We start from the raw sequence: 11,819 nt of genomic DNA, 5'->3' as shown, positions 1-11,819 counted from the left end.
GAAAAATGTTGTCTAGTGATTACGTTTTCAAAAATAATGCCGTAAATACTTTTTATTTATCCATTAATTTCATTGCAGTAAACAACAAAAAACAAAAACAGAAAACAAAAAACTAAATCAATATTTGGTGTGACCACAATATGCCTTTAAAACAGCACTAATTATTTTAGGTACACTTGCAGTTTTTCAAGGTTGTTGGCAGATAGGTTGTTCCGAGCATCTTCAAGAATTTACCAATTTTATGTATTTAGGCATAATTCATTTCATTTGCTTCTGTCTCTTCATGTAGTCCCAGACTGATTTGATGTTGAGATCCGAGCTCTGTGCAGGCCATCCCATCTGTTGCAGGACTCTTTGTTCTACTTCCATTATATTCTATTTGCAAAGTGAATGTTGCTCATGAATTTGTTACTGTATCTTTCTATATCTTATATATATATATATATATATGGGACAGCTGGGACAACTGAGATTTAATGTCTGTGTTAATATTTATTAAGATAAATCAGCTTTACAGTGTGATGAAATACAATGTTGTTTACTGTAACAAAAATAATCATGATTAAATCTGTGTGAAATAAGAGATTAATAAAACAAATTCTTAATTAAGATTCTTAATAGAGTAAAACCACACCTTTTAATTACACCTTAAATATTTCACTTTGTACTGCTCTTAACACTCACACCACACTTTATTGAAAGCATTCAATCATGTATTTGTGCCAAGACAGAAAAGAGATTGAGGGGAAGAGAAAGAGAATGAGAAAAAAACTGCCCCATGGCATGTCTGTGCAAATTGTTGAGCTCAAAGGTGAATGCATACTGAGCAACTGTACAGCAGCCTGAGAGCTCCCTAAATTTAACCTTTATTAATCAGAAACAGATTATTAAGTATTATTACAGAAAGTCCTTTATCTCCCATCAGGATGATTGTGGTGCATCTCTGGTGTGTACGTCAAAAGCACAATCATTACCCAAAGGTGTAGTAGTGCCTGGAGAGAAAAACCAAAATTCAAACAAATCCATAAACAATCTATAAACATTTGATTTTTCCCTAGAAGTTTGACTTTTAACTTTAAAAAAGTTAACTTTCAAACATTACTTGATGCGCTGTGAAACTCACCATATAAATAATAACGAAGACCCTTGCCATGGGATAACGTCTGAGAAAGATTCCAAGACGTATACTGGAAGGATAAAGGCAACAGCATAACAGTGTAATAAATTTTCGGTCAGAACACCGTAAAAGACATTTAGTATAAAAAAGGGTAACACTTTACAATACGGTTCCATTTGTTAACATTAGATAATGCATTAGGTATCATCAGAATCAGAATGAGCTTTATTGCCAAGTATGCTTCCACATACAAGGAATTTGTCTTGTTGACAGAAGCTTCCAGTGAACAAACAAAACAACAAGACAGAGATAATAAACAAAAATAGAATAAAAATAAAGAGCGAACAGAAATATAAGTATATATAGAAATACACAATAAGACAAAAATCTGTTATATACAGTGAAAGGGAATGTAATGCAGAAGAGGTAGGATATGTTAAATAATATAACTGACTAGGCAGTTTATTGCATGTAATTATAGTATAGTTTTAACTGTTCATGAGATGGATAGCCTGAGGGGAAAAAACTGTTCTTGTGCCTGACGGTTCTGGTGCTCAGAGCTCTGTAGTGCCAGCCAGAAGGCAATAGTTCAAAAAGGTAGTGGGCTGGGTGAGTGGGGTCCAGAGTGATTTTTCCAGCCCTTTTCTTTACTCTGGGAGTGTACAGTTCTTGAAGAGAGGGCAAGGGGGCAACCAATAATTCACTCAGCAGTCCGAACTGTCCTTTGTGGTTTGAACTTTGTCCTTTTGTATCATGAACTAACTTTGTTAATGTTAGTTAATAAAAATACAATTGTTCATTGTTAGTTCATATTAGTTCATAGTGCATTAACTAATGTTAACATATACAACTTTTGATTTTAAAAACATTTTACTATATGTTGAAATCAACAATCAAGATTATTAAATGCTGTAAAAGTATTGTTCATTGTTAGTTCATGTTAACTAATGTTAACAAATGTAACCTTATTGTAAAGTTTTACCAAAAAAGGTATTCAAAGGACTCGTCACCTGAAACGGTCAATGGTGCTGGCTGCCTTACGGACCTTCCCATACACTCCTGTACCTGGGCCATCTGCAGAACTAAACAGGATCGGTGTGTTCCTCTGCCTAGCGCCTGTATACACAAAAACGTTCAAACAGAATAAAGTTAGATTGTCTGACTACAACTTTTAAAAACTAAATTGTTCCACCCTCTGAATCAAACAGGTAGTATCGGCACAGAATAAAAAGTGGAGATCCTCGAGCTCTGTTAGTCAGATAAAATAAATAAAAGTATTTATAATGTTTGCAAAATGGTTAAAGAAATTCTATTCACAGCCCTTGTAACCAATAGAACAGCTCCAACACAATATACAGGCAAAACAAGCTTGGTTTGATTGCTCTAACCTGGACCCTCCAAGGCAGCCATGTTGATATTTGAGCTGCTGTTCTGACCACCCTGCAGGTTCTTCAGTTGCTGTTCCAGCCTCTCCAGCTGAAAGACCAGTGAGTTCTTCTCAGTGCTCAGAGCTTCTAACATGGTCTGCTTCTGAATCAGGGTTTCTGTCAGCTGGTGCAAACGGCCCTCCAGCTCCGCCTGACTGCTGCTGCTCAGAGCCTTATTGGTCAGCTAGCAGAGGTGAGTGTAAAACATGTTTACAAATAAACTAGCATTGTACAAAATTCTGAAAACTTGGAGAGGGTGGACAGAAGTTTCTTTTAAAAGAACACTTGATGTAAGAACCCTAATTGCTATATCTTTGAAATTTAAAAAATGTTTTATCCACATCTTTTCCTACAAATATGTGTTTGTGGTACCTGGTTTCTAAGCTTCTGGATCTCCTCCTCTCTGTCTTTGACGCGGCCCTGTAGGGTGATTTTAGTACGATGATGCTCTTCCTCAACATACTGAAGTTCCTGCAGTAAAAATACATAGATTTTCACTCATTACTCATCCTACTTAAAAAAAAAAAAAAAAAAAAATTAAAAACAATATAGCCAGGGTTCCCACCCATTTGACCAATGAACTTTCAAGACTTTTTCAAGCATTCATGATTACTAGTTGAGGTGCACCGGTATTAACCAAATTAAAACCATTGGTTATAAGCATGAAAACACAGATATGAAAAAGCGATAGTTTATAACTAATTAGTAACACACTTTGTAAAAAAAACTCAAATGCATTTGTGATTTCAAATGCACAATCCAGAAATAATAATAGCAACACTACGTAGAAGGGTTGGCACTCCTAAGAACATGTAATAATTAGTTTTTATTCTGTCTCGTTCTCAAGTTAATACGGAAAGAACACCATAAATGGACATGACAGTTGTGAAAGCACACTTACCTATAGGCTACAAGATGAGGGAAACCATCCAAAACACTTTGAAACCAGCAGACTTTGAGTTCTGAGATATCGGTATGATATCCATTAATGGTGCATGACTGATTGAATTAAGATTTAAATTGCAATATGGCTTTGTGCAATTACTAAACCTTAAAAGGCTGCATTTAAAGCTGCAAAAACAGAAGTCCATTTTCACATCACTCATCATGTTATCATATTTAGTCATTTTTGTATCTCTTTATCTTGTATGTAATTCCACAGTGGCTCTCTTTGAAATGTTGACCTGTCATATGTTTAACAGATCCAATGTACAATGAAAATGTATTATTGTTAGAACAGTGAAAAGCATTCCGTTTTAGCATTCCTAAGTAAAACAGTGATCTGATGACAAAATAATGTAGGTAAGTTATCGGTGCTTCCCTAATTTCTAGCTAAGCATTTTTATAGAGATGCCACTTACATGAGCAATTTATAGCTGATGGAGAGCGCACAGACAAATTCATATTGTCTATAAAAATATTCTAACACCTGACATTTCCAGGCTTGGATAACTCAATTCTTTAAATTCCCTGATAGTTTCAAGTTTTCAATGAATGCGTGCACAGCAAAAAATCTGGATGGCGCTACATCCGCCAATGCTGTCTTCTGTCTTACTCACATACCTGTTTGGATCTCTCCAGCTCAGCCTCTATTTCCTGTTTGGCTCTGATTTGCTGGGCATGTTGTTCCTGTACATCTGCCAATTGTTCTCTCCAGTTCTCTGTCTCCGTGAATGCCTGAGTTTCCAGATCCTACAGGACACAGAGGATATTTGTATTTGTGTGTACTTATCCCTAAAATCTGCATTTGTGAATTTTGTAATATGTGAGAGCATCTGTAGTACCTGTATCTCTGTTCGTAAGCTCTGTATTAGGGACTGTAGTTTTTGAATCTCTTCTCTTTGCAGTTCTTTCTCATGTCGTAGCTCCTCGAGTTCGATTTCTGCCCCAGACCCCTCCAGGACCTCCAGACCTGAGCCCTCCTTCAGACTGCTGATCAGCTTCTCCTTTGACTGGGGGAACAACACACACTCATTATCCTTCATATACTTATCAAACAGGGATAAAATATTAAGAAAGTAGTAGAGAATGAGACCTGTAATATGCGTGAGGCTTTGTTTCTGTAGTCCTGTAGCTCTTGTTTGGCATACTCTGTTGCGGAGCGGGCGCTCTTGACCTGCTGCTGAAGTTCCTCAGCTCTCCGTTTCTCCTCTGTCATGCGACGCTCTGCACTCATTAACGACTCTGCCAATGTCTGCCGCTCTGCCTCCACCTTCTCCATCCGTACTGCAAACTCACTCTAGGAGATATAAAAGCGTTAGTATGATTTACAAGGTCCATCATGATCTTTAGTTGGCATGTGGACGTAGATGATTTTTGTCTCTCTGATCAGAAGCCAGTTGTCTTTTATTTTCCGAATTGTCTAACTAATTCAAAGCCGTTAGGCAAACGAGTTTGTTCCATAATTCCCTCAATAGGTAGCAAATTCTCTGAGGCATATAAATATTCCCCTCTGATTAATACAATCGAGTCACCGCCTTTTGGTTTGGGCATAAATTATATGGTATTAATGTTTAATTCCTCATGCATGGCTATTAGGGACAACTGCGCTCCTTTTCAAAACGTAATACCTAAAACTAGACCCCAGCCATGGCTAAATGATGGTACTCGCGGGCTCAGGAAATGGAAGAAGGACAGACTCCAAGTGTTTTATGACATGTTAAAAGACAGCATGATTAAATATCAACAGTCTGTTAAAGTAGCCAAGGCAAAATATTTTTCGGATATTATTAAAAAATAATTCTAGTAAGCCTCAAGCGTTATTTAGCACAATAAATACTTTGCTAAATCCTGTTATTAGTACTTTTCCGGATATTAATTCTGAAGCTTGTGAACATTTCTCAGAGTTTTTTATTGATAAAATTGCTGTTCCCAGAGATAGCATCTCATCTTCCGACCATAACAAAGACCCCTCAAATCCCCCTCCCTCTGCTGTCCTTTTTAGTGAGTTTGAACCAGTCTCAATATCCCATTTAGTGGATTTAGTTTTGCATATGAAGCCTGCGCAATGTTCTTCAGATGTTGTTCCTCCTTGCCTCATCAGCCAGGTTCTAGATATAGTTGGCTTGAGTTTATTGTCAATAGTGAATTGCAGTCTGGCCCATCTTGCTTTACTAAAAAAGCCCAACCTTGACCCAACAGCATTAATAAACTATCGACCTATCTCAAAACTGCCTTTTCTATCAAAATTTTCAGAGAAGGTTGTTTACCATCAACTCTCTCCTTTTTAAATGAAAAATAAATGTAAATAAATTTAAATCAGGGTTTAGAGCACAACACAGCACAGAGTCTGCACTCTTATAAGTATTTAATAATACTATTAAATTATTCATTAAGTATTTAATGACCTGTTGCTGGCTGTTGATTCAGGCAGTCATGCAATTTAGTTCTCCTTGGTCTCAGTGCCGCGTTCGACACCATAGATCACTAAATCCTTTTGAGGCGCTTAAGACAGTGGGCAGGGATTCAGGGGACTGCTCTTAAATGGTTCTCCTCTTATCTTAAAGATAGGACATTTTCTGTTGAACTAGAGGACTTCTCATCCTCCCCGGCTCCCATTACCTGTGGGGTTCCCCAAGGCTCAATCTTAGGCCCAGTCTTATTTTCTTTATACATGCTTCCTTTGGCCCAAATCTGTCAAAAGCATAATATTTCCTATCACTGTTATGCTGACGATACCCAGCTTTATCTTCCTTTAAAGCCTGGGGACAAATCTGCATTAGATTCCCTTATCTGCTGTATAAATTATATAAAAAAGTGGATGGCAATGAATTTTCTTCACCTAAATGAATCAAAAACTGAAGTGATGGTGTTTGGTCCACCTGGCTCTACCAAACACATGATTAATGATTTAGGCTCCTTTGCTTTTAAATTACACGACCAAGTTAAGAATCTTGGAGTAATTTTTGACCCTGATTTAAAGTTTGATAAACACATCAGTTCTGTGGTCAGAGGTGGTTTCTTTCAATTAAGGAACATTGCGAAATTGAAACCTTGTCTATCTTTTAAGGACACGGAAGTTCTTATACATGCTTTTATTTCTTCAAGATTAGATTACTGCAATTCATTGCTCTGTGGCATTTCTCATACTTCACTGTCACGTCTGCAGTTAGTCCAGAATGCTGCTGCCAGATTACTGACTGGGACCAAAAAAACACAACAACATATCTCCGGTGTTAGCATCTCTTCATTGGGTTCCAGTCAAATTTAGGATTCAGTTTAAGATTTTATTATTTACTTTAAGGGATTACATAGCATGGCTCCTCCCTATATTACGGATCTCCTTCAGCATCACACACCTTCTAGGCTATCAAGGTCTTCGCGGAGTTTACTTTTAATGATCCCCAAGTCCCGTCTTAAGATCAGGCCTTTTCAGTGGCAGCTCCATGGCTTTGGAATAGCCTTCCACTACATATCAGGTCCTGTACAACAGTCAATGTTTTTAAATCTTATTTAAAGACTGACCTTTTTTCACTTGCTTTTAACTGTGCTTAATGTGGGTTGCTTATTTTATTATGTGTTATTGTATTTTCTACATTCTGTATGTATATGATCCGTTTATGCTATAATGTGAAGCACTTTGGTCAACATGTGTTGTTTTTAAATGTGCTATAGAAATAAATTTGATTGACGTCAACTGTGATGTGTTTATCTCTAGATGATGGCAAGATTGTCAGTAAATAACAACTTTAATTTCAGTGAGTTCCTCACATAAAGCTATGTGGTTCCCTGTGTGTGTCTGCATGGCAGAAAAGTTGTATGCAGTGTTGTAAGTTAATGTGTAGCATCTATCTGGAGTATGCATGCATATGTGTGTGTGTGTACTCACCTGCATCTGTCTGTAGCTCTCCTGCTCTCTCTTAAGAGCAGCCTCTGCATCTCTTCCTCGGTCATGTAATGTCTGTAAAGCCTGAGACTGAAGACTGCTGCCCTCACTGTGGTCATGCAGTATCCTGAAACACAGGATATTGTTTATTCACAGAAGTGAAGGTATTGGAGAAAGCTTAGAAAAAAAAAAGTCAAATTTGGGCCTTGTAGTAATAGTTGATTGATGAAGTTTTTTTAATGGCTGATACAGACACTGGATGTCTACACATTTTGAAACTGGCAAGGGGGATGTAACACTTATGTTTATCGCCAAGTGGACATGATTATCGCCCGATGCCACATGACATGTAACATAAAAAGTTCTCTAAACATGATCAATATTTTGTATCATCATTCCAATAAACAGTTTCTCATCTAAACCAGAAGTGTTTTTCAGTTTTCATGAGTTGTCACAGAGTCCCACCTGCTCCTCTCAATTTGCGCTTCCTCAAGCGCAGAACTTCGGGCCTTCAGTAGCTGATCAGCCTCATCCAGTCGCACCTTCAAGACTGCCAGCTGACCATCTTTTGCAGACAGAGCTTCTGTGAGGTCATCAACCTGCGCACTCAGCTCTCGAACGGTGCGATCAACGTGAGACTGGTCCGAATTCCACTTGTCAGCACGAGCTCTCGCAAGGTTCACTTCTACAAGCATGGAGGATAAACTCATTTAAAGTCTGTTTTTGTTTCTGTGCTCACTTGTAATGTTAATCATAGTATACAAGGTGTTTGAATTACAATTTACAAACACAATTCAGGTCTACATAAAGTTCAACAGACACATCAGAAATCTCTCTGACTCACCCTCCTGCATGTTTTTAGCTCTCTGGATTAGAGAGGCCATCTCCTGGTTGAGAGAAGACACTTCGTTGCGCAACAGCTGGTTCTCGAGACGAAGATTAGAAATGACCTGCTCTTGGCCCTGTTGCTGCTGTTGCAGCTCTTGAGGTGGGATCTCCAGTGCTGCCTGGGGCTCTGCAGGAGCATCCAGCCCTGAGTTCAAACTCTCTGGAGCATCAGCTGGGAAGGAGACATGGAATGAAGTGGTTCAAAGAGAGAGTCTAAAAAAGTAGTAGTTGTCTGGATATATCAAACTTTATTAAACAGTCATGGGTCTGTCCTACTGAGGTGTGAACCTGCAGCTTTTATGTTAACCATTTTCCATAAATCAGAGTGCTATCACACTCAAATCCTCTTTAAATGAACCAAACTCAGACCACTTTAACAGGACAAAAATGTGAACCAAGTGAAAAAGAACTCAGTTCTCTTTGCATTTATACTGTCCTTGGCCTTCAGCCTCCTGCTACCCCACGTACACATCGGTGGATGTTGTATTTTAGCTTCGCTATACGCAATGCATAATTTAAATGAATTTAAATTGATCTCAGTTCATAAGACTCTGGGTTGTCATTAAAGGGTTAAACTTTCGACAGCGGAGTTTGTCTTTGGGAGAGACGCAAACAAAACTACATCTGGTGAGAAGCCTAACTAAGTTTTCACATTGCAACCTGTTTGAGTCAAAAGATTAGTCGCCAGTTTCATCCGACATGCCATTTTTTAAATTTGAGCGATTTATCACGAAATGCCACGATGCTCAACACAATGTACTTCAATATGTACTTTAGCGCATTTTTTCCGTAGAAATCCTATATTTACATTTTCACATTGAGAATCAATGGGTTCATCCAAAAGCTGGAAAATGTTGCTTTCAGAGGCTTTACATGGAGTTAGGATAAAATAAAAAATAAAAAATAAAAAAGTGCATTAAAAACTGTTCTGAGACCAGTGCAGACAGACAGCAAACCGGAGGTTAAGTCATTCACTAAATAGGGAGCAAGGGAGCATCCTGTAGCTGCATTCACTCCTAAAATCCGACCAAAAGTTCAGTTTCAGGTTGCAGATGATGTTTGGATCACTCAACATGTTTGGCAGACATGTGACAATGGTAATCAGTAAATAGATTCAGAATTTATAATTGCATTTCACCATGGTAGGCACTGATTGGATGATGCTGGCCATTACTTTGAATCAGAATTATTTATGCTCATTTCTGATGTAATGTCTGTAACATCTAAAACACATGAATAACCAACATCCTGGAAACATAATAAACATCTGGATAAAAAAATGTTGCCATCAATTTTTAGGAAAACTATTTGCTCTAGAAAAGTTCTTGAAAATACACACAGCAGTCATGCTCGGGTCTCAGGAGGTTGAAGTGGCCATTTGACCAAGTCTCAGACCACTTTTCATTTACACTGTTGTTTTTTTGGAACCTTGACCAGTTGAATATAACATTAATTATAATATTAATTTATCTTCATATTATTGTTAAATTTAATATTAGGATATTATTACACAACAATAGTAATCCAAAACTGTCCGAGTTAGAAACATTACATATAAGTCATAATTCTTGCTCTCTGACCTCTTGACACAAGCCCAAAGTGAAGTAATGTACAATGTATGATGTATCTTTTGTACCGTGGCTTTGGTCTCGAGTGGTGCCATCTTCTGTTTTAACACTGTGTGAGCTGTTGGAGAGAGAGCTGAGGCTGGAATTTCTGGACAGGCCCTGTGTGGAGGACAAGGCTGCAGTGAAAGAGGGGCCCATCTGGAGGTCGCTGGGCACCGATGTGAGGGACACCTGGGTCTGAGTTGACCCCACTGCAGGGCCCAACACTTTAGACACAGTTTCTCTCCTGACCTCCTTTCTTTCACTCTGCGGTGGGTCTGAACTGTTCAGGAAATCAAAGAGCAAATCATCGTTCACTTCCGGCTTTATAGGCCGCACAAAATTGGTTGAAGCCTTGCTGCTAGAACCCAATGGCGTGGTACTGGAGACATTCGCTGTACCAGCCAAAACTGTGGCTTTGGATTTCTTGATGTTCCCAGCAGCTGTGGAGATGAAAGCTGAGCTTCCATGGGATGAGGTGGAGAGTGAGTCCCTCTGCTGCTGGTCATAGGCGGAGCTGTAAGCTGCAGAGTCGTACTGGATTGAATCTGTGCTGTCAGGGCTGTTGTAGGGCAGCAAGGACTTCTGAGCTGAATTTTTAGTCAAAGCAGTAGCTGCACCCTTGTCCACTTTATTCAGGAAGTCCTCTGCCTTCCCAGCAAGATCAACAATCCAAGACATCCTGAGATCCTATGGAATAACATACACATGCAGAGATGACACTACAATCCATTTATATAAAACTGAGCCTGTAATGCTTAACATGACTAATTTGTCATATGGGATTACAGTGTTACTGAATTTTGCAGCGCAAATGTTCATTTATATACAACTGCACAAATTATTTCTCCATGTGAAAAAATATAATTTTTTAAATTTCAGAGAAAGAGCTTAGCGCTAGCCACCAACATGAAGCATTGAGAAGTCAGATCTGTAGTAAAAGGGAAATGTCTGAATGATTGTTTGACTTCGTCAAAGCAAATATGAGCTGACATCACCACCAATCCCTTAATGTATACTCTGGATCCATCCACAGAGCGTTTGTACAACTCATTCTCATTTAAACAATCCTTTTAGCATCGTATGAAAACAAATGAAATTGTATTACAATGTCTATCAATTGTAAAAATCGTTACACAATCTATCATGTTTTTTATTTTGAATTATTTTAAACCTATCGTGTATTGACATTTGCCTTTAGCTCTCACAATTCCTTCTTGAAAAGGATTCTTTGCATTTCGCATAGCATTAAACGTCCAACTTCACTAGACACTGTGTTTTCAATAAACAAAACTGTCACAGTTATATCAGTATCCACTATAATTAGCTTAGGTATCGAATAAACTATAATAAAAACATGATGACAGTAAACTGCTAAGCAGTACATGGTCAGTTTCATATCATCTGGCGAATAATTGCATTTAATGACATATTTTTCTTAGTACCTGAAGGGGCTCCAGTCACTTAGAAAGCAGTAAATAGATCTTGCAAGGACATTTTTAGAGAATACTGGGGCGAATGATGTCTACATGTGAGTAAATCTTTTATCGATAAATGTTTTGATCTTATTTCTCATTCTGATCCTGTCCGACGTGGACCAGGAACTACACGAAGGACCCATAACAGTGCGCCTAACACGCCGCCTGACTGTAAATCTGTATATGCGCCATACGCGCTGCCTGAATATAAATGTTCACTGAACGCATCAGTGCCTTATAGCTGTTGATATGATCCCACATCTGTTTTTGAAATACTCCAGTCTTTCATATACAGGATTCCCACTCCTTTTAGCCAATTAATTTCCATGACTTTATTAGTCAATTATGATGATCAGATATAGATTTTTAAAGGTGCACTCAGTAATTTTTTCCTCATTAAAAAAAGTTTAACTCCTTAAGGCATTAATTGTAATTTTGGAATATATTTAGCAAATCATGACCACTCACATTAAATGA

The 11,819-nt window shown here is 38.1% G+C and overlaps 1 protein-coding gene across 1 annotated transcript; it reads right to left on the bottom strand.

Moving 5' to 3' along the window:
- Nucleotides 1-453: 453 nt before the first annotated feature.
- Nucleotides 454-11,468, bottom strand: golga5 (golgin A5). The gene is made up of 13 exons (XM_051648494.1): nucleotides 11,310-11,468; nucleotides 9,894-10,554; nucleotides 8,214-8,429; nucleotides 7,835-8,054; nucleotides 7,373-7,496; nucleotides 4,580-4,783; nucleotides 4,329-4,496; nucleotides 4,108-4,236; nucleotides 2,917-3,015; nucleotides 2,506-2,728; nucleotides 2,128-2,233; nucleotides 1,124-1,187; nucleotides 454-992 (listed from the first exon to the last, which is right to left on the bottom strand). The coding sequence occupies exons 2-13, from the start codon at nucleotides 10,543-10,545 to the stop codon at nucleotides 912-914; spliced, it is 2,286 nt and encodes a 761-aa protein (XP_051504454.1). The 5' UTR covers nucleotides 10,546-10,554; nucleotides 11,310-11,468; the 3' UTR covers nucleotides 454-911.
- Between the last annotated feature and the right edge of the window lie 351 nt (nucleotides 11,469-11,819).

The sequence above is a fragment of the Myxocyprinus asiaticus genome, chromosome 21 (assembly GCF_019703515.2).
Source record: "Myxocyprinus asiaticus isolate MX2 ecotype Aquarium Trade chromosome 21, UBuf_Myxa_2, whole genome shotgun sequence".
In the NCBI taxonomy this organism is placed as follows: domain Eukaryota; kingdom Metazoa; phylum Chordata; class Actinopteri; order Cypriniformes; family Catostomidae; genus Myxocyprinus; species Myxocyprinus asiaticus.
This window is presented reverse-complemented; position numbering and strand designations above follow the sequence as displayed.